The following is a 23,063-nucleotide window of genomic DNA, read 5'->3' on the forward strand; positions in this document are numbered from 1 at the left end:
GGCATGCTCATGTCGGTCGTCACCCTATAAGACTGAGCCGGCATGTTTCCTCTCTGGGAAGTTAAGTCGTGTAGTGCGGTGTGATGGGATTCTGTTCCCCATATGCATTACTACGCAATGTCAAGTGGACTGAGTCTTAAGGGAACGTCTCGGTTATGTACGGAACCTCAGTTCCCTGAGACGAAGGGAACGAGACATTGCCGCACTACAAGACTCAGAGTTCTTGAGGCACGAGCAATGTGCTCCTTGTTCTCAGTCAGAAATTCTGAGGAAATGGTGTCTATGCACCTGTTTTTATAGCGGTCAGTTTCCAGCCAAACAGGTGGGGCTCAAACACCATAGCCAATATTAGAATATTGGTGTTATTATAGAGAGGTTTCAAATAGCGCTGCATGGGAAGACTGGTCCCAGTCAGCTCTGGCACTGCAGCCAGTGCATTTATTGGGCAGGAGGGCTGGTCCTGCTCTGCTTTCGCCCAGTGGCCAGTGGATGCAATGTGCGGGAGGGCCAGTTCCGCTGGGATCAATGCATGGTTTACTCGGATAGCGGTGTTTCATCATACTTTTTGAGCTTTTGGTGTTTTCCATGAACAGCAGTAAACGTCAGCACTAAATAAATAAGAGTGGTGTGATTGACTGGTCCAATGCTCGACCGGCCCACAGGAAAATGCCTGGTGCGCCAGATAGCCAGTACATCCCTGATGCAATAACATTTCATATAATAGCAGTCAACAGTGATGATAGATAGATAGATAGATAGATAGATAGATAGATAGATAGATAGATAGATAGATAGATAGATAGATAGACACAGTAAACATATATATAAATTGCAGTGTACAGACACAAAATACACAGAGATGTACACACAGAAATTAATTTTTGTATTTGTTAACATTAGTTAATGCACTATGAAGTAACAGGAACCAAAAATTAACAATTGTATTTTTATTAACAAACAAAGATTAACAAACGTTAAATGTAAAAATATTTATTGTTAATTGTTTGTTCATGATACCTAATGCATTAACTAATGTTAACAAATAGACCCTTATTATAAAGTGTTTTTATTTATTATTCAATGGGTAATGTTCGGTCCATTATATTTCGCTTTGCAAATTTGCCTCTAAAATATCAGTGGATAAAATTCCATTGGAAATTCAACCTAGTTCACCCTAGCATTGCAGGAAAAGCAGAAGCACAATGCACAATTTTCACTCTCTGCACATGCATCTCAATCAGAACTGAACCCTAGTTCAGTAATCAGGGCACTGATTAGTGAGTCGGTCATTTTTCCGTACATTTGAAATATTCACAGCGTAAATGTTTTTTTTTTTTTCAACAAGCGCAACCTAGCATGCTTTTTTACAAAGACATTTGTCATTAAGTACTTCCATGACGTCGCTTCCCCGTTCTGGCGCTGGGAGGAGCGCGTGCGTGCCTCTCCGTTCCGCTCCGCTCCGCTCCAGGATTTGACGTGTCGTCTGTGTTGTTCTGCACTTCCTGCTTCCTCCATGACTGTTTTGATGCAACAGTCCCGTCCGAAAGCTGATCGGTTGCAATCGTTAAACGTGGCAATGGTGTGAAGGTGCGGTGGCGGTGCGCGTGATTCTGAGTGAATTCTGAGCTGTGATCACTGTCAGCCATGCAGTTCTCTCCCACCAACGGAGATTTTACCTTCGTCTCATCGACAGACGCTGAAGGTACAGTAACTCAAGGCCCGAATGCATCCAAACATCTCTGATCTGACATATGAATATGACTGATGCTGAAATTACATTGGCAGACCTTGGAAATTATATCTGGTGTTTGTATGATCATTAGCACATGCATTTAGGTATGCCTTAGTATGGTATAATGATAATAACATGGCATTGTTTTGAAAAGTCAGAAGGGATGCATGGGTCAGATGCATTAATCTAAAACAACTTATTTTCCACAGAACTCAGCGGAACCATAGATACTCCCGATGTCACGCTGAATATGGGCCCTGAGACCACCAGGGATACCTATGCCACCACGTTCCTGAGGCAGAGGGGTTATGGTTGGTTGCTTGAGGTGGAAGAGGATGATTCAGTGGACACTAAACCACTCCTGTAAGTGTTTGGGGTCACTTTGCCTCAGAATCATGGTGACAGAAGCTTCCAGTGCAAAGAGAACGCAACCATATATACATACTTTTAAACATATAGTGACATAATAATAATAAAAAATAAGATATAATAAATAAAAAAAGAGAAATATACAATAGAGCAATACTGTTGTTTGAATATTTTATTTACAGATATACAGTTATGTGCATGTGATGTATTGAAGAAGAGGTAGTATATTTTAAAGAGTGTAAATTAAATATGGATATATGTAGGACTGGGTGGATTGAATATTGAACATGGTTGTATTGACAAAAGGAAAGTATTTGGGGGCAGTTTTAACTGTTCATGCGGTGGATGGTCTGAGGGAAAAAACTGTTCCTGTGCCAAGCTGTTCTAGTGCTCAGTAGCGCTGACCAGAGGGCAACTGTTCGAAAAGGAAATATGCTGGGTGAGTGGGGTCAAGAGTGGTTTTACCAGCAGTTTTCATCACTCTGGATGTGTACATTTCTAGCAAGGTGGGTAGGGGAGCACCAATAATCCTCTCAGAAGTCTGAACTATCCTTTGAAGTCTCTGATGTCTGACTTGGTAGCTGAACCAAATCAGACAGTTATAGAAGTGCAGATGACGGAGTCAATGACTGCTGAACTTACTGACCCCCATTCCACACATTTTTTTTTAATGAAATTTTCACAGCTAATTCTTTCAGCTACTAATAAGAATTTAGTACTCTCAGCTCCATGTAACATATTTCCCATGTTTAAATATTCCTCAGACTTCTGCATAGAAAATGCAAAAAAGAAGAGATTACATCCCTGCACATAATTGACAATTTTGTATTACCGATGTCACATTTGCTTTCAGAGATGCTGGTTGTAGTTGCTGATTTGACCACATGTGTTGCAGAAGAGTTTAAATTAATGTGCTGAAATACCAAAACCTTGACTGTTTGTGCAGGGAGGAGTTGGACATTGATTTGAAGGATATCTACTACAAGATTAGGTGTGTGTTGATGCCAATGCCTTCACTGGGATTTAACAGACAGGTGGTGAGGGACAACCCTGACTTCTGGGGCCCGTTGGCTGTTGTCCTGCTCTTTTCCATGATCTCCATCTACGGACAGTTCAGGGTAAGGAAAAGAGCTATGCCTTTGTTTGATGATGGGCAAGATTTAGATGTATATAATCTTCAAAGGCATTTGATAATTTTTTGATCATACTGTTATATTCTGTTTTACGAGGGGATTAAAGATATTTAACAAATGTAATATTTCTTTTCAAAATGACCTTGTCACTTTTGCATGAGTTGATTAGTCCAATATGTACCAAACTTGGATGATTTGTGTGTATCTCAAGTGTCCCGTTTTGACCAATTAGGTTGTTTCCTGGATTATTACAATTTGGATATTTGGATCTCTGACGATTTTCATCCTAGCAAGAGTTCTGGGTGGAGAGGTATTTATAAACTGAAGAATGTTAGACATTACATGACTTTTATGAGCTGAAAGAGCATCTTTCCAACTCACTTTTTGTTTTGTTGTTTTATATGTAATTTTAATAGGTGTCTTATGGACAAGTCCTTGGGGTGATTGGATATTCATTGCTGCCACTCATTGTAATAGCTCCACTTCTCCTGGTTATAGGGGGCTTTGAAGTTGTCTCTACACTCATTAAGGTGAGAACACATAGAAAAAAGGAATACAAATATTATGAACATGAATTCTATTAAATGTGAAAATATAGTTGTCACAAATTCTTTCTGTTTTGTTTCTTTTTTTTTTTTTTTTTTAGCTTTTTGGTGTATTCTGGGCTGCATACAGTGCTGCCTCCTTACTTGTGGGTGATGAATTCAAAACAAAGAAACCTCTCCTCATATATCCCATCTTCCTTTTGTACATCTACTTCCTGTCCCTGTATACTGGAGTCTGATTTGACCACAGGCTTTGATTGGCTTATTGCTTGGACATTGACAAAGAGCACTATGGAGAGGAACACTGCAGAGCAATTCCATGAAGACCAAGAAGGAGTCTGTAGATTATTTTTTCTTTCACTGTGTTTATAATCCTATATGCTTTTGGGAATGAGGTGTACAGACATTAGTATATTTAACTGCTTCTATTAATGTTGTACATACACACAAAATCTGTACATCTTGTGCCACCGAAATCTGGAGCCCTTGTTTTACATAAAATTTAGAAACCCCAGGAAAATAAATGAGGAAAGCAAGGCAAATTTTCAATTTTTAAATTGGTAAAGACTCTGGTAAGCATGACAGTCATGTAACAGACATTTTCTTTGTTGTCACCAAATCTAGTTGTGCAAACATGTATGATTTTACCAGCTGGAGGTGGACCGATTTTTTTAAAAGGCTGACCCAGTATTATTATTTTTTTTCACAGTTCACAAAATGCTTAATCTTATCAGTTAAAATTTTTAATTTATGAATTCCATATGGAAAGTGAGTATGTAGGCAGTAGAGTTTGCATTAAAAATATCTGCCAAGCATGGGTGCCTTGAATTGGTTCTTTTATATCACTGGTGTATTTTATTTATGTACATGTAGCCAAACAGGAATTAAGTTTTTATTTGTGGAACATGCAATTCAAAACTTTATACCTGGTGATGTGTACTGGAAAAATGTCACTCTGTTAGTTAGCTCAAGTAATTGAGTCTGGAAATTGTTATATATATTCATACATCATAAATCAAATTAAAAGCTATTGACGTAATTTTTTTATTTTTATGGTTTTATCTGTTGACTCTGACAAAAGTAATATTGTACAGTATGGATAATGTGTTAATGTAGTACTCATTGTAACATTTGATTAAAGCCACTGTTCAAATCAGACACATTTATATTAAAAACAAAAAATAGAACAGGGCAGCAGTTTCAGCTTTGCTGACCTGACTTTCTTGCCAATCTTTTTAAAGCACAGTAAGGGGTGTAGTAAAATTGTGTGTATAGAAGAATTGTTTTTAAGTAGTTTTCAACAGAAGATAAAATAAATGTATTGGTATGAAAAAATATTGACATGCATTTATTGCACCTAGGATTAATAAAGTTGTATTTGAATATTGCATTTGGCGCTTGCTATAATATGGTCTTTGAAGATGTTAAAATTCTGATATTTATCATGCAAACGTCAAAACTATCTGTTAGCATGCGACAGCGACCCTAGAGGTTCGGCGGGCAGTAACACGATGACTACGCCAGATCCGTTTTACCGCTGAGAGTGTGAGCAGAAGCAGCCGCTGGTTTCCGCTCCGCTGATGGTGAATCGCTGCTCCTGCGGCATCGGGAGGAGGTTTACAGCCCGCAGTGGAAGCGCAGCGGTACTTGTGGATTCAACGTTAACATTTTCTTGTCGAGTCGTGTCCACGGAGGAGCTGCTGAAGGAGGAGGGAAGGCAGGAAGGGAAGATAGCAGGAAGATGGCGGCGGCGGCAGCGGCCTCGCCGGACTGGGTCGTGCTGAGGGACGGCTGCTTGCGCTGCGACGAGGAGGGCCTACGGAGCCTGTCCTACCACCCGGCCCTCAACGCCATCCTAGCCGTCACCAGCCGGGGCAGCATCAAAGTTATCGACGGCACCTCCGGGGCTATTTTACAGGCCTCGCCTTTGCACGGTGAGTTTCGGTCCGGACGGGTTATAGGGGATTTTATAAATTCCGGATTGGATCAAAGAGCCAGGGCATGGATATACACAACTGTTCTCCGCGCTATACAGCTGTACAAAGTAGAAGTGTGGGAGATAAATTGCTCCTGGGACATGTAGTAGAGAAGGAGGGCGAGATATATTCTTCACTCCTGAATCTCATGATGGAGGAGATTGAGTCCTGTGCTCTTGATTGGAGGGTGTTTGATCTCTCGTTAATGGGGTCCTGATATAGCAGTGGAGAAACGGTACCTCACTATTGGGGGTCTTGTATGTTAGAAGGACAAATGTCTTTGGGCTCTGATGGAAGAATATTTTAGAAGATAACTCAGTCTAGGGGCCTTCTGATGGAGTATGTGAACCTTCTGGTAATGCTTCTTATAGAGGACTGTGTCAGAATGGTCCTTCACTCCGGGGCCACCTGATAGAGCATTGTTTTGAAATTGAATACCTACTATTAGGGATCCTGTTGGGATAACTGAAGTGTCAGAGTTTTCATTGACGCATCGTTTTGGAGTTTACGAATAATCCATCCCTCACTCATATGGCTTCTGAAATACGATTTGCTGTGAGAAAGATCCCTCACACTTTTGACCTCCTGATGGAGGAGTGTGTGATCCTCCCTCTTTGGGGCCACTTGAAACGCTGTAACCATTTCAAACTGCCATTTTAATCATGAATACACAGTTTATGTACATATCTGTAGTGTTGCTTGTACATGTATCACTACATCTCACCATTATAGGCCAACTAAAAGAGGACAAAATCTGAAAGCTGTGTTGATCTTAAAAGTAATGCGCTACTGAAGCTAATCTAAACATTTGCAAACATCAGCTAGTCACTCTGCGGCTTTATATGTGTCTTTCTATTACGTGGTGTTATTTATATAAAACCAGTATTTTAATACATGACAGTGATTTACAATGCATATTAACGTAGATATGAAGTGTTATTAACATACAACGTATTGATGTTTTTCTTGTATTAGCTGACAGAGGCTAATAATGCTAAGAATGCTAACGTTAGCATAGCGTTAGCTCAGCCTAGCCTGCTACGGATCAGTAACACTTCTTATGTGTGTTAACCCGAGAGATGACGGCTGACTTTAACGTCGCATACTGCTTGAAAATTTATATTTTTTTGGTTCGTTTTATGCTCACATGTGCGGGTTTTGGCCGGATTTAGTAGTTTGTAGGCCTGTTCATTGTTAAACGCGGCATTTTCAACATAGTAATGTGAGCTGTCAGAACGCCTGTGCCTGAAACTGATTTGTTTTGGTGATATTTCTGTAATATTTACATTTCGTCTGCATTTATCTGGCCACACTGAGCGTTTTATCTTTGATGTCATGTGCCAAATGTTCAAATAGAGTGGCAATTGCTTTGGGGATACTAATTCTTTGCCTGAAGCAGTGAAACGGGTTAGACAGTTAAATGTCTTTGTTTGTCTATATGTTTGTCTTTATTTGTCTATATGTTTGTCTTTATGTTTTATCGATGTTTGTAATTATTGTAGTTTATAACTCATTAATTCATGATATAGTTTTATAGCTAAAAATGTCTTATATACTGTCACATTAAAAGAAAATCTCAGGCCGTCAGTTGAGAGAACAACTGAACAAGAGTATACAGTGCATTCAGAAAGTATTCAGATGCCTTGTTTTTTTCTTCACATTTTGTTATGTTGCAGCCTTATGCTTAAATGCTTGAAATATTTTTCCCACATCAATCTACACTCCATACCCCATAATGACAAATCAAAACCAGATTTTTGATAACTTTATTAAATTAAAATACTGAAAATTTCACATTGACCCAAGTATTCAGAGCCTTAATTAAGTACTTTGTTGAAGCAACTTTGGCAGAGATTACAGCCTAAAGTCTTTTTGGGTATTAAGCGACAAGCTTTGCACACCTGGATTTGGGGCTTTTCTGCCATTGTTCTGTGCAGATCCTCTTAAGCTCTGTCAGGTTGGATGGGGACCAGCGGAGGACAGCCATTTCAGGTCTCTCCAGAGATGTTTTGGGGTTCAAGTCTGGGCTCTGGTTGTGCCACTCAAGGACATTCACAGAGCTGTCCTTAAGCCACTCTTGCATTGTCTTTGCTATGTGCTTAGGGAAGGTGAACCTTCAGCCCAGTCTGAGGTGCTGAGTGCTCTGGACCAGGTTATCATTGAGGATATCTCTGTATTTTGCTGTGTGCAGCTTTCCTTCCATCCTGACCAGTCCACCAGTCCTTTCTGCTGAACCACCATGCTTCATCTATTGCGCAGGTGATGAGCGGTGCCTAGTTTCCTCCAGACATGATGCTTGTAATTGATGAATAACAGTTCAATCTTCATTTCATCAGACCAGAAAAACTTGTTTCTCACATGTGCTTTTGTGCAAATTCCAAGCAGGCTTTCATGTGTCTTAAACTGAGGTGAGGCATCCATCTGGCCACTCTGCCATAAAGCCCAGATCGGTGAAGTGTTGCAGTGATGGTTTTCCTTCTGCAAGTTTCTCCCATCTCCACACATGATCTCTGGATCTCAACCTGATTGACCATTGGGTTCTTGGTCACCTCTCTTACCAAGCCTGATCTCCCCCAATTGCTCAGTTTGGCTGGGCGGCCAACTCTAGGAAGAGTCCTGGTTGTTCCAAACTTCCATTTAAGAATTATGGAGGCCACTGTAATTTTGGAAACCTTCAATTTTGTCAAAAATGTCAAATTGTTTGTAGCTTTCCCCAGATCTGTGCCTCGACACAATCCTGTTTCTGAGCTCTGCAGGCAGTTTCTTTGTCCTCATGACATGGTTTTTACTCTGATATGCATTTCAGCTGTGTCCTTACATAGACAGCTGTGTGCCTTTCCAAATCATGTCCAAGGAATGATTTAGCCACAGGTTGACTCCAATCAAAGTGAAGAAACATCTCAGATATGATACAGAGATATAGGATGCACCTGAGCTTAATTTCAAGTGTCATAGCAAAGGGTCTGAATTCTTGTGTCAATGTGATATTTCAGTTTTTTATTTGTAATAAATTTGCAAAGTTATCAAAAATCTGTTTTTTTCTGTCTTTATGGGATATGGAGTGTAGATTAATGTGAAAAATAATAATGTAAAGCATTTTAGCATAAGGCTGCAACATAACAAAAAGTGAAAAAATGAAGGGGTCTGAATTAGGGCTGTCGATTTAACGCGTTAATTCTGTGTGATAAATTTTACAAAAAATAACGCGTAAAAAAATTATCGCCATTAATCGCAATGCCCCCCGGAACGTAATATGGAAGGTTCCTGAGAAATGCAAGCTTGTAGTAACACCTGTTTACTCCAGAGGGCAGTAAGTGAATCTTCAGCTGCGTGGCAATGCGCAGTTTATATAGTGAAGAACAACACAAACATGCGTTACTTGATGGAGCGCAAATCCGAACTAAGGGATCTCAATATGTGTTCTAAGTATTAAACTATATTTAACTTGATACAGTGACCTAAAATTTTTATGTTTATGACGCAACGCATCCAAGACGCTACACAAGCATATCTGACAGATCCTTAAACAAGCCCTCATAATAAATCTCAAACTGATTGACAAATTCACTTGTGAAATGGATTGCTGTGAACTTTATACCAATGATTGACTTATGATCAATAATATGGTAGTAAACAACACATTGTATTCTAAAACCGCTTTTTGTATGGTCTTATTAATGATGAACTCATCTGCCACATGAATGTAATGCATTTTAATTATCTGAATATGATTTTATTTTATATATATATATATATATATATATATATATATATATTTAAAAATATATATCATATTTAAAGATAACTATGTATCATTATTTCATCATTATATATTGAATTATTGTTATATGAGGGCTTTCTCAGCAAATATTTGTATATACGATTAATCGTGATTAATTAATCGGGACACCGTGTAATTAATTCGATAACATTTTTTTTATCGATTGACAGCCCTAGTCTAAATACTTTCTGAATGCACTGTAAATGCTGTATTTGCAGTGACAAGAGTCTTTAAAGGTCTTCTGTCATAGGTGTTGTTTATGTAGCTTTAGGCCAGATTGCCTGAAACTTCTTGATTTAAAGAATTTTAAACATTGAAACTGTAAAATGTAGTCCAAGACTAAGAATTAGCTGAGAGGTCAACTCAGAGTTTAATTAGATTTATGTTCCCAGCTAAATCAATGGAATCAGTATATCTGTTTGTAGTTAATCCCTCATGTTTTAGATGTCTGCAAATAAAATACACGGTACATGCTTCTTTTTCCAGATGGGAGTGGGGGCAGGGGGAAACAGAAAACCTTGGGATTAATGGCACCTACCAATACTACAGTTTTTGTAAGCTTTAAAATGTTCAGTCCAGCATCAGTTACGTAGTAGCATATATGGTGATTCTGTATAGATAATCTCATATAGTCAACGACAAGGCTGAGTCTGTGTTCAGGGATCCATACATTTAAATGTATAATTTCATTTATGTTTGTTAATTTTCACTTGGGTGAGATTAAGGTTATGCTCATAGCACTTTTATTTTAAATTCTAAATAAATTATTGGCAGGGAATCTTGACACAGAGAGATGCTAGCACAGAACATTTGACTCACGCTTGTTTAGATACTATTGTTCAGGATTGAATGTTTTCCCTCTTTTTTGAGTGTGCAACACATCCACTTAAGAGTAGGCATACATTTTAGGAACATTTTGGAATGATTTGCTGAAACCAGTGACATATCTCACTTTTCCACACTCTGCATCAGCTGGTGTGCCAGGTTCCATGGTGTTTTTGTGTCTCAGTTCTAATTTCTTAAAACAAGGGCATAGACCTCCAGAACAAGTTCAGTATTTATTTGCATACACGTGGGTGCAGTCAACGTTAAGTTGTTTTGGCTGTAAGAAACATGTTTCAAATGTACATTCTGAATGTGATTGGCTTTTAATAATTAAGCAATTAGATACAAGATGCTGTGCTATATTGTGAATATAGTCACCGCTAAATGGTGGTGTTTACATAATATACAGATCGATATTGAGTGCCTTATTGTCTTTATAAAATATTTACTTCATGAAACAAATATTGAAATGGTAAACAGGTGTTTTGCATCATAGCTGTTACTATATAGTTGATTTTAGTATGCTGTGTTGAACAATCGTCACCCAGTATCAGATCTATCCATTTAATTAACTTGAGATTAAAGATTTAAAAAAGTTTTAGTTCAGTTTAATTCGAATGTTTGGTTTTTCAACCAAAAACATCTTAATTTTTTTTTTTAAACTGTCTGTTTGTATGTTACTATGTAACATAGATTTAACATAGTACAAGGATTTGCACTGAGTGCTAACAATCACACTGTCCTGTGTTTGTTGTGTGACAGCTAAACCTGGGGGCCGGGTGAGGTGTCAGTACTTCCCTGCCGTGGATAAGGTGCTGTTTGTGGACGATTATGCTGTTGGCTGCAGGAAGGACTTAAATGGGATCCTTCTTTTGGACACGGCCCTCCAGGCCCCTGTGTCGAAGCCAGAAGACATGGTGCAGCTGGAGCTCCCTGTTACTGAGGTAAGAGGCCCAGCATTTCAGAACCAGATTCAGATATGTACATTTACTTAAATAATGGGCTTTGTCTTGACCACTATCGGTTAATAATTGATGTTGTAATAAATGAAATGTTGTTGTGTTTACCATCTTCACGCTTCTCAGAGTCAGCCTTTTTTGTGCTTGCACTTAAATAATGCACATAATATATTTGAAATTAGGGGTGGGAAAAAATTATATTCTCCGATGCATCACGATTCTTTCTCCAAAGATACTGGATCAATTGTCAAAAATTCAGAATCTATTCTGAGATCAGATTACTAAAGCCAAATGCTCACTGATCTCAGACAGGATGTATCAACCACATGACCATTTGTCTTCTAATAAAACTACGATCCCGAAATTCATTCACAAACTCGCATAGTAACTAGGGCTGCACGATATAGCGATTATTTAGTTTTTCTGCAATATATATCGTGATATGAAAAAATACAGGATGACTTCACTAGATGACTTGAATAGCTCTAATTGAGAATAATTAATTATTCTAGAATGATTGGGGTGATTTTGTAGGGAACTGCATCTTCATGGAAAAGAAAAAAAAGAAACTGAAAATGACTTTTTACTTTCTTATTTTGGGTAGTTTATTTTATTATAATAATTAATACACTGTTTAATTTACCATGGTTCTATTGTATTCATGTAATACTTTTATATCTATTCAGGCTAAAGTCAATGATCTAGCATGTTTTGATATTAATAATGTATGTTGATTACCCTAAAATAAAGGGGCTCATTTGTGAATGAAGAAGTGTGATGTCTAGAAGGGATCCAGGAGATTACAGGAGGCTTTATCTCTGTACTCCTGCCAGGTTAAAACAGAGCATTACACTAAGGAGGAAGATACATTAACACAATAGGGAATTCATGTGGATGACAAAATAAGTAATTTAACATTTGATTACATTACAAATTTTTACATAGAAAAGTAAACAATAAACATCTTTTAATTTAAACCATTTGAAAAATAAAAAAAGAGCAGCTATACACCAACCCTGAGTGGTTTTAAAAAAATACTACAACAAATAAAATGTTTATAAAACAAATAACTTAAAGAATAGTTGTGTGATGGTATTACATACTGCTTGTCAAGCGACCGGATCATGTTTTTAAAACCCTCTTTGGTAAACATGTTAGTTGATAGCCTACCATGTCTTTTGTGAGGTGAAATGTTACTGAATCTGTGATTTCTATCTGCCGTTTGGAACCTTTCTCGTATGGTGTAACACTGGCAAAAGCATCCGAAATAGTTTTTTTGCTTTAGACGGCATTCAGATCTGCCTTTCCCTCATCATACAAAGATTTGTGGTGCCGACTTAAATTATTGACAAAGAAATCGGTTGTGTTGCCTCGTGTTGTGGCAACAATTGCAGGGCAGTCTCGAAAAAATACCTGTTTTTGGTCAACATCATTCTGTCTGTTTCCAAAATAATTCCATATAACTGACGATGCATTTCTTTTTGCAACCAAATCCTCCATTTCTGTCTTTTTTTGCCTATTCCTCGCTCATCATTTCGTCATGCGCAAGTGGAGCCTGCATGTCAACAATGTGCTGCAAAGAACTGTATTTTAAAAAATAATAATAAACTCGGTGTATCCAAGAACCCATAAATCGGAGTAAATTGCATCATATCAGACAGATATAATGCTAGTTTTCCTTTTGAAAAAAAAAAAAAAAAAAAAAAGATTCTAGACTGATATGTTTACCTTACTACATTGCACGTTTTGCGATGTGACTATTGCAGATGCACACATCTTGATGTCGATGCTGAAACGATATATCGTGCAGCCCTAATAGTAACGGGAGATATTATTCTTGATTACATGCCAACAAACAACATGAAAGATGAGTTTCTGCCCGTTATTGCACTGATTTGCACAGAACAGGGGAAAAACACTGAAAATTACGATGAGACAGCGGTTCGGGAGACATGGGTGATGTTTTTTTGTCTGCTGCTTTCCAATGCCTTTCACTCTTCGTGCACACTTTCTTTGGCTGTTGCTCATTTCCGGACTCTTGCTCATCAGGGTTGACTACTTGTCAGAAGAATTTCAAGTAGGTGAGACTTGTACTCACAGAGCTAAAAAGATGGAGCAGCGCATATTAGATGCTTAATTGATTTCTTGAACAATGATCCTAAAACTATTTGTCTCACTTTACCATCACCTGTGCTGAAGAAAGAAGAAACTTACATCTGCACTTTTACAGATGCAGATATGTTATGTAATCAGCCTGGACCTGCAACCTCTAGTTATTGTTCAAATAAAAAAATGAAAAGTCTTGGGATAGATTTATTCCAAATAATCATTTAATACTTTTAAATAAAAAATATTAACAGTGCTTTAAACACAAGTATTTTCATATAATCAGTTGAATTATTTAATTAAATGGAGTGGAGTGGTGGTGGCGTAGTGGTTAAAGCACAGGGCTGTTAACCAGAAGGTCGCTGGTTCGAACCCCATGGCCACCACCATTGTGCCCTTGAGCAAGACACTTAACTCCAGGTTGTTCCGGGGGTATTGTCCCTGTAATAATTGCACTGTAAGTCGCTTTGGATAAAAGCGTCTGCCAAATGCATAAATGTAAATGTAAATGCATTTTTTTGATAGAGAGCCAGTGTTTTATTTTCTGTAATTTATTTTCTTGTGCTTTAAAAGGGTCAGTGTTTATCAGTTTTTATGAAAAATACTGAAATTTAATTGTGGCAGTTACTGCAATTTTCTCAAAACCTGGTTATAGTTGAGCTAGACCTGTCCGTAACAGGACAACTTAATCTAAGAACCCAAATTTTGGTCAAAGTGTTAAGTTACTGTGTTTTGCCTTTGCACAGCAGAATAACTAATAATAAAATGTAGATTATGCAGATGTATCAGGAATCGATCTGGAATCAGATCCTGACTCAGAATCAGATTGTATCATGAGGTACTTGAAGATTCCCACTGTGATTTGATAGGGCATAGAAATAAATCTTTATGCTTAAGAATTTTGAAGTGTGTTTACTAGGAAAATTTAGAAAATGCATAAAATGACATCTCAAAAAGTATGCATGGCCTAATTCTGAACTAGAGTACTGATTCTGAATTAGTTCTCTAAGGTACGAGTGATTTAAAAAAAAAAAAAAACATTAGCTCCTTGAAAATGTGGTAACTTTTAAGGTTCCATTTGTTAATGTATGAAATATCATTAACACTCTTTGTTCATGTTAATTGCTAAAAACACAACTGTTCATTGTTAGTTCATGTTAGTTAATATTGCAGTAACTAATTTTAACATGTACAATTTTTTATTTTAAAGGTGTATTAGTAAATATTGAAATTGACATTAACCAAATGCTCTAAATGTATTGTTCATTGTTAGTTCATGTTAATAAATGTAGTTAACTAATGTTAATAAATGAAAGCTTATTGTAGTGTTACCAAAAATGTAATATGCGAGTCTAGTACACCAGATGGTGAATTTAATTTGGTGGTTTCTTCTACAGCTGATGAAGGAAGGCTGTTGATTGTACCAGTATAACTGACTGGTTGAGATCACACAATGTTTATATCATAAGCTCTTAGAATTTATGATAAGAAAAGTGCAAATGTCTTTTATTTTCATGACTATCATTGTGTGTGAATAACATGTGTGAGTACAGATCATCCATCAGTCTTTTGCTGAGGTCAGTGTGGTGTAGTATAACAAAAATCACGTCTCTCTCTTTGTGTTTTGTCCAGGGCTGTGTGATGTGAATTATTGTAATGCTCTTCCTTACCATATGGTGTACATTACAACCTGGCAAAATTGTAGTTTGGTTGAACAAGCTTGTTGACATAGCGATCGCCTAACCAGTCTGACAAAGTGTGCTATGCAGAAAGACAGGTCCATTGTGTCCTAGGACACACTCTGAAAATAAAACTCCAAGCCAGCACCACTCCCTGTCCATATACTGTACTCGTGTGTGAGTGTGTGAAGACTGGTTGATCTGATGGGTCTCATAGTAGACTGATGCACAGACTACCGGTAACATGAGTCCAAGGCTCAAATTTAATAACACTGGTAGTTTTGTCCATGTCTGATTTCACAATTAAAATAAAATTGTGTTGAAAATAGACTTCAGACTTGAGTCAGAATGCGCCATATTTAATTTGATGCAAGTTGAATCATCATACTATAACTTGGGTGTTGCTTCAGCCAGCACATTGAAAAAATGTCTAACCACAAATGACTAGTTGACAAACTCATGGGCTCTGAAAGACACAGGAGGACCATAATTCTATCAGTACAATATATTGAACTGATTATACTTCCACCCCTTCATAGACTTGTTTTCATTTTCTTAAAATTAAAGTCAACGTGTAATGTGTTCGCAACACATTTTTAACGTTGCATGTTTCTGATTGAACAAGAGATTCAAAGCAAAGAAAACAAAATGTAGGGCAGAACTTGAATTTATTGGATCGTGAAAACTGGTCTATATATAACAGATGGTTGAAGGAGAGGGATTGAAAAATCTTATCTGAATCATCATAAGATGGAGAGCTCTCTCATGATTTAATAATTTTATCGTAAGGATGCTGCAGTGGCCCCTACAAATGGTCTCTTTAATTGGCAGATTCAAGTTTGTGGAAACGCTGCCCTTCCGGCCATTCTGTCAGCCGGTGGCCCACCCCACCTACTTTGAACCTGGGGGAAGAGGGGAGGGGATGCATGGGAAGAGGGAAAGGGCGAGCGGAGACACACACCAGCTCGCGCCTCCCCCAGCGGACGGCAGCGAGTCCTCCGGCCCCTGGTAGATGGAACCGCTCCTCCCCTTTGGCAGATGGCAGCAGTTCCTCCAGCACTCGGTGTCCGGCAGTGACCCCTCCATCCCCAGGCAGGCAGCCACGGCTGCTGCCCTGGAGGATGGCAGTGGCGAGGACTCCACAACAGCGCATCCCTTCTCCCTACTGGGTTTCGGGCACCACTGTAACTGAATAAGGATGGGCAATGAGGAGGCAGGAACCAGCTGAACAGTCAACATAAAGTTTAATGGTAAACAAACTTAAGCCTTCATAAGGACACACACAATGCAGCCGCACGCATCTCTCTCTTGAACTGGCACCTCCGGCTCCAATTTATCTTGCTCTCCTGCTTATCAGCTCATTCAGCGCTGGCCGTGCATCACGGCTCGGCTATGCCTCACTCCTTGTCACAATGAGTCATCACTAACAGTACTGAAAGGAAATACAGTGTTTATAGAGTATTGATGGTAAAATCCTGATCATGATTAACACATGATGATAAATGTTTTTATATAGATGGTGACTGAACATCTCATGTAGGGGCGCCTACTTTACAGGATGCAAATGCTCTGCGTTTGCGTCATACCTGATTCCGGATCTGAGAATTTAATCCCACCTTCATCACTGGGACATCTAGGCTGTAATTTTGGGGTGGTGTTTAATTTCTGTTCTTGATGGCAGTGACATTACTGTCATGCCATTTGTATGAGTTGTTACTGCTTATGTTTTTTGGTGAACATAAATAGCTTGACCATTTTAAAGGCTCTTGGTGTAACCCACAGATGCCACATTGTTTGAAATGTCAACTCTATCACTGTAAAAGGATTTATACCTTATTTAAATGTAGTTTGAGTAGTGTTTTTTTGTTTGCTTGTTTTTTTACCTGCTCGCAACAAAAGTAAGTCATACACACTTGACCATTTGAGCTCTCATTTAAAGTAGAGGTGCTCAGATGTATGCACAGCACCGTTGGGAATCGGCCGGTTGTTCAAAAGCTGCCGATGATCTGTGCCGAAAATTCTCTGTCCAAATGGGGCAGAAAAATGCCTCCGACAGTTAGCTTACAACTCGTGCTGTGTGTGAAAGAAAATATTTCTTGTGTGGACATTTTTTAAATTGGATGACAGTGAAAGCAGAGTTGCAATTTATAAGCTTGGCACTGCCAGAATTTCACGTGGTGGAAATACCATTAACTTTGAACACAACCAAATTGATTACTCAACTTGAAGCTTGACACAGGAAGGAGTATATTAGTTTGTTATAGTTAAAGTGGATGCTGCTTCAGCTAAAATGATAAGAACATTAAAAAAAACTTGTACCAGTTTAATGTGATTCTACCAGGAGTCTATTCAGAATAAGCTTGATATGACTAAATAATGTTAATGTCCTTTTTTAAGTGTTTTGTTTATAACTAAGACCAGTTAAACGTTAAAGACATGTAGAGACATAAAGATTAAAATTATTATTTGAATTTCTTTCAGAGTTGTGTAATTAATTATCAATGACTTAAAACAAGGTAGCATAAAGAAGCAGAACTACCAAACTATCTCTTATCGGTGTCGGCAGATGTTGTCGAATATCATTTTCGGCACACAAATTTTGTAAGGGTGCATCCCTACTTAAGACACAACATATTTTTTAGTGATAGACTTGTATAATCTTCAGGCTGATTAATTTGCAGATATTTGCTTATTTAATATTATTGATTATCTAAACTTGATTGGCCGTGAAACAGAAGTGGTCATTCTGCCTAGTGACAGTTACAAAATCCATCGATGGCACAATTTATGTTTTCAAATATTTTTAATGAATTTTGAGGAATTATTGTTTGTGAAATAAGTATTGTGTGAAATAAAACCCTGTTTACACCTGGAATTAAGATTCATATTCTGTAATCCGATCACAAGCATTTTGACTTCCTCTTTATTTGTGTTTGTGATCCAATCACAATGTTTTGCACCCTGTTTACACCTTTATTAGGTTCTGACAACTTGTGAATTGGATCATCATCACCCACAATGCATGTTAATACCATGTGTAAATGTATATAAGTGTGTGGACATTCAACAATTATTTGCTATCATGCTTATTTGTGGTCACTCTGCACTCTAGATATCGACGTTGGCCATTAAAAAAAATCCATATTGATTGACCAACTTTGACCGTTTGCCGACAACCTTTCGAAGTGCAGCCAATGAGGACCCTGTGCATATCTACACTCACCTAAAGGATTATTAGGAACACCATACTAATACTGTGTTTGACCCCCTTTCGCCTTCTGAACTGCCTTAATTCTACGTGGCATTGATTCAACAAGGTGCTGAAAGCATTCTTTAGAAATGTTTTCCCATATTGATAGGGTAGCATCTTGCAGTAGATGGAGATTTGTGGGATGCACATCCAGGGCACGAAGCTCCCGTTCCACCACATCCCAAAGATGCTCTATTGGGTTGAGATCTGGTGAGTGTGGGGGCCATTTTAGTACAGTGAACTCATTGTCATGTTCAAGAAACCAATTTGAAATGATTCGAGCTTTGTGACATGGTGCATTATCCTGCTGGAAGTAGCCATCAGAGGATGGGTACATGGTGGCCATAAAGGGATGGACATGGTCAGAAACAATGCTCAGGTAGGCCGTGGCATTTAAACGATGCCCAATTGGCACTAAGGGGCCTAAAGTGTGCCAAGAAAACATCCCCCACACCATTACACCACCACCACCAGCCTGCACAGTGGTAACAAGGCATGATGGATCCATGTTCTCATTCTGTTTACGCCAAATTCTGACTCTACCATCTGAACGTCTCAACAGAAATCGAGACTCATCAGACCAGGCAACATTTTTCCAGTCTTCAACTGTCCAATTTTGGTGAGCTCTTGCAAATTGTTGCCTCTTTTTCCTATTTGTAGTGGAGATTAGTGGTACCCGGTGGGGTCTTCTGCTGTTGTAGCCCATCCGCCTCAAGGTTGTGCGTGTTGTGGCTTCACAAACGCTTTGCTGCATACCTCTTGTAACGAGTGGTTATTTCAGGCAAAGTTGCTCTTCTATCAGCTTGAATCAGTCGGCCCATTCTCCTCTGACCTCTAGCATCAACAAGGCATTTTCGCCCACAGAACTGCCGCATACTGGATATTTTTCCCTTTTCACACCATTCTTTGTAAACCCTAGAAATGGTTGTGCGTGAAAATCCCAGTAACTGAGCAGATTGTGAAATACTCAGACCGGCCCGTCTGGCACCAACAACCATGCCACGCTCAAAATTGCTTAAATCACCTTTCTTTCCCATTCTGACATTCAGTTTGGAGTTCAGGAGATTGTCTTGACCAGGACCACACCCCTAAATGCATTGAAGCAACTGCCATGTGATTGGTTGATTTAGATAATTGCATTAATGAGAAATTGAACAGGTGTTCCTAATAATCCTTTAGGTGAGTGTATGTTGAGTTGTTCAAAAACATCAATAATTTAATTAATTTATTGCATAGTGGAAAATCCAAGTAAAATGTGTTTTAACACTTGCTCAGGTATGAAGTGAAAGTAGATTGGTTTAACAATGCCTTTCGATAGGTATACACCCATTAGGTTTTGTAGAATGAAGAATTTGAGAAATAAAGAATAAGCAAAGTTCTCCGAGAGTGTATGTGGCATTTATGGCCTTGTTCTGTTAGATACAATGTTTCCCACTGTTTGTTTCCTGCAGTAAAGAACACCATCACTCTTGTTCTGTTGGTGTTTTGAGATCGGTCTCCTTTAATAATCTGAAAGAATCAAATGACATAACACCTCAACACTGTAATTTGAAAGCCACATGAGATAATGCAAAGACGATGAGGCAGTCAAGTAGCAATTGCTTTGAAATTGATGGACTAATGTCGAACTACATTCCGAGTTTACTGCGGCTCTGCATTTAGATGAATGAATTAATCCATTGAGGTTTGACTGGACGGTAAGTGTGATTTACAATGTTCCTGTGATTCCCCCTGTAGGCCCAGCAGATGTTGTATGCCTGTCTGGAGAAGGTGGATGTTTCCAACACAGAGGGTTATGATGTCTTTCTCACTCAGCTCAAAGAAGGCCTAGAGAATACCTCACACGAGACAGCGGCCAATCATAAAGTTGCAAAGGTGAGCGAAACAGGAAATAGGATGAGATTAAATGAATTGGTTAGTAAATCTCAATTATCATTTTGACCGTTTTATAACCAAGAAGTTGTAAAAAGTACAAAGTGTAGAGAAATCATTTTTCTAATGAGTAATCAACCTGCAGTTGGCTTTGATCCAGATGTTTCTTTGAGGAACACATGATATACATCTAGTGCAGAATGCTTCCATGAAGAATATTTTTAAAGGAAGTGTTCTCCCAAAAATTAATATTCTGTAATTTATGTTTTATTTATATTTTATACATTTATATTTATTTATGTAATTTCTAAAGCTATTTGCTGTTATTGTTTCATTGGAGCAAACAAAAAATATTTTTTAAACAATCTTCACATATATATTTTCTATTGAGCTGTTTCATGTGACATCACTTTTTGACTTATTTTTGCTTGTTCTGTGGAAAAGTAAAGCCACACAGGCTTGGAAGGACACAAGGGTTAGTAAATTATGACAGAATATTAAATTCTTTGTAGAAATATTCCTTTAAATAAAATCATGTCCAGATGTGAACTGTCAGTGATGTTACTGTGGTATTTGTTCTCTGTGTTCTTCAATCAAAGGCCTGGTTCTCTCTTTCCAAAAGACATACACACACTCTGTAGTATTGCCCATCTATTCATTATTGTGCTGTGCTGGTATTTGGCTTCATGTTTCAGAGTTACAGAGCTTCTTCCAAGTTACTTTTCCCAACTTGATTTTGTGGAATCCATAAAGACCGGACATCCTGATTTTAAAACTTCTGTCACAGTGTGTGTTGTTGTGGCATGTTTGTTGTTGTAAGGCAATCTGACTTTGTGTGTTTTTGTTAATAATCAAGAATAGTCGAGTCATGTTGCATTACTACTCATAGATTATTCATGAGATGCATCCTTACTGTGATCTATGCACACACAGACATTAATGAACAGCGGTACTGCAGAGCTCAGATCAGTAGCCTTGCAGTAACAGGAGTATGATCAAACACTCCCTTTAATGCACATCTGCTAAATGTATGCTTTGTCGCTGAATTCTGAAGAAATAACGCAGGTCTTTTAGAGCTTAAACCCATAGATCTCAAGAACCCCAATCTCTTTTTACATTGTTAACTGAAACTGAAGGAATACAGCGAGAAGAACAGAGAAAAACATGGAAGTCAACACATGATTACATGGGAATTTAGAGTGTGCCTGGGATCTTCAAGAGGATTATTCAGCATAGAGCTACTAAAAAACCCTGTCTTTTTTATTCACTTTCTCTCTCTCAATTGCAATTAGAATTTTTTAATTTTGGAGTACTTGACTCTTTGGAATGTTTTCCATACAATATTGCCAATGTTCCAGTAAAAAAAGAAAAAGAAAATATAAGGCACCAGTAACTGGAAAGAAAATACAATAAAATAGAATAAACTATAAGCAACATAAAAGACATTACAGGTGCTCTAAGGCATGACAATATATATGTACAGCTCCAGAAAAATTAAGAGACCACTGCAAAATTATCAGTTTCTCTGTATTTAGGTATGGTTTGAGTAAAATGAAAAGTTTTTTTTTATTCTATAAATTACTGACACCAATTTTCCCAAATTCCAAATAAAATATTTTTATTTAGAGCATTTATTTGCAGAATATTACAACTGGTCAAAATTACAAAAAAGATGCAGTGTTTTCAGACCTTGAATAATGCTAAGAAAGTTCATATTTTTTAAACAACACAATACTAATGTTTTAACTTGGGAAGAGTTCAGAAATCAATATTTGGTGGAATAACCCTGATCTTCAATCACAGGTTTCACGCGTCTTTGGTATGCTCTCTACCAGTCTTTCACATTGCTGTTGGATGACTTAATGCCACTCCTGGTGCAAAAATTCAAGCAGCTTGGCTTTGTTTGATGCTTGTGGCCATCCATCTTCCTCTTGATCACATTCCAGAGGTTTTCAATTGGGTTCAGTTCTGGAAATTGGGCTGTCCGTGACAGGGTCTTGATCTGGTGGTCCTCCATTCACACTTTGATTGAACTGGCTGTGTCGTATGGAGCATTGTCCTGCTGGAAAAAACAATCTTCAGAGATGAAGAACATTGTCAGAGCAGAAGGAAGCAAGTTTTCATCCAGGATAACCTTGTGCAAGGCTTGAGTTTTGCATACTTTACAAAGACGAATCTGTAATAGTTATTTTTCATGTTATTAATTTACTGACTATACATTGTGATCATTTGATTGCCACTTGGTGTATAAAAGTACCAATTTCTTTCCAGAAGAGCAAAATCTGAACGTTTTTCCAAACTTTTGGCCACTTGTGTGTGTGTGTGTGTGTGTGTGTGTGTGTGTGTGTGTGTGTGTGTGTGTGTGTGTGTATATATATATATATATATGTGTGTATATATATGTGTGTGTGTATATACAGTTGAAACTCGAAAAATTTGAATATCGTACAAAAGTTCATTAATTTCAGTAATTCAACTTAAAAGGTGAAACTAATATATTATATAGATTCATTACAAGCAAAGTAAGATATTTCAAGCCTTTATTTGATATAATTTTGATGATTATGGCTTACAGCTTATGAAAACCCCAAATTCAGAATCTCAGAAAATTAGAATATTGTGAAAAGGTTCAGTATTGTAGGCTCAAAATGTCACACTCTAATCAGCTAAACACCTGCAAAGGGTTCCTGAGCCTTTAAATGGTCTCTCAGTCTGGTTCAGTTGAATTCACAATCATGGGGAAGACTGCTGACCTGACAGTTGTGCAGAAAACCATCATTGACACCCTCAACAAGGAGGGAAAGCCTCAAAAGGTAATTGCAAAAGAAGTTGGATG

The 23,063-nt window shown here is 38.0% G+C and overlaps 2 protein-coding genes across 4 annotated transcripts in view; both read left to right on the forward strand.

Moving 5' to 3' along the window:
• The first annotated feature begins 1,458 nt into the window (after positions 1-1,458).
• Positions 1,459-5,162, forward strand: yipf4 (Yip1 domain family, member 4). The gene is made up of 6 exons (XM_052153804.1): positions 1,459-1,702; positions 1,942-2,095; positions 3,048-3,219; positions 3,467-3,544; positions 3,651-3,764; positions 3,881-5,162. The coding sequence occupies exons 1-6, from the start codon at positions 1,645-1,647 to the stop codon at positions 4,016-4,018; spliced, it is 714 nt and encodes a 237-aa protein (XP_052009764.1). The 5' UTR covers positions 1,459-1,644; the 3' UTR covers positions 4,019-5,162.
• A 169-nt stretch (positions 5,163-5,331) lies between these two features.
• Positions 5,332-23,063, forward strand: part of LOC127662259 (baculoviral IAP repeat-containing protein 6-like) — a 144,765-nt gene continuing 127,033 nt past the window's right edge. For all 3 annotated transcript variants that reach the window (XM_052153388.1, XM_052153387.1, XM_052153389.1), the window contains exons 1-3: positions 5,332-5,713; positions 11,124-11,305; positions 20,093-20,230. In XM_052153388.1, coding sequence (XP_052009348.1) covers positions 5,521-5,713; positions 11,124-11,305; positions 20,093-20,230 — 513 coding nt within the window. In that variant the 5' untranslated portion in view covers positions 5,332-5,520. The remainder of the gene's footprint in view (positions 5,714-11,123; positions 11,306-20,092; positions 20,231-23,063) is intronic.

This window comes from Xyrauchen texanus, chromosome 22 (assembly GCF_025860055.1).
Source record: "Xyrauchen texanus isolate HMW12.3.18 chromosome 22, RBS_HiC_50CHRs, whole genome shotgun sequence".
In the NCBI taxonomy this organism is placed as follows: Eukaryota; Metazoa; Chordata; class Actinopteri; order Cypriniformes; family Catostomidae; genus Xyrauchen; species Xyrauchen texanus.

Excerpts from the sequence above, each read along its gene's own strand:
- yipf4 (XM_052153804.1), top strand. The coding sequence starts at position 1,645 with ATGCAGTTCTCTCCCACCAACGGAGATTTTACCTTCGTCTCATCGACA. Across the intron at positions 2,096-3,047 it reads GTGGACACTAAACCACTCCT|GGAGGAGTTGGACATTGATT; the intron begins GTAAGTGTTTGG and ends CTGTTTGTGCAG. Across the intron at positions 3,220-3,466 it reads CCATCTACGGACAGTTCAGG|GTTGTTTCCTGGATTATTAC; the intron begins GTAAGGAAAAGA and ends TTGACCAATTAG.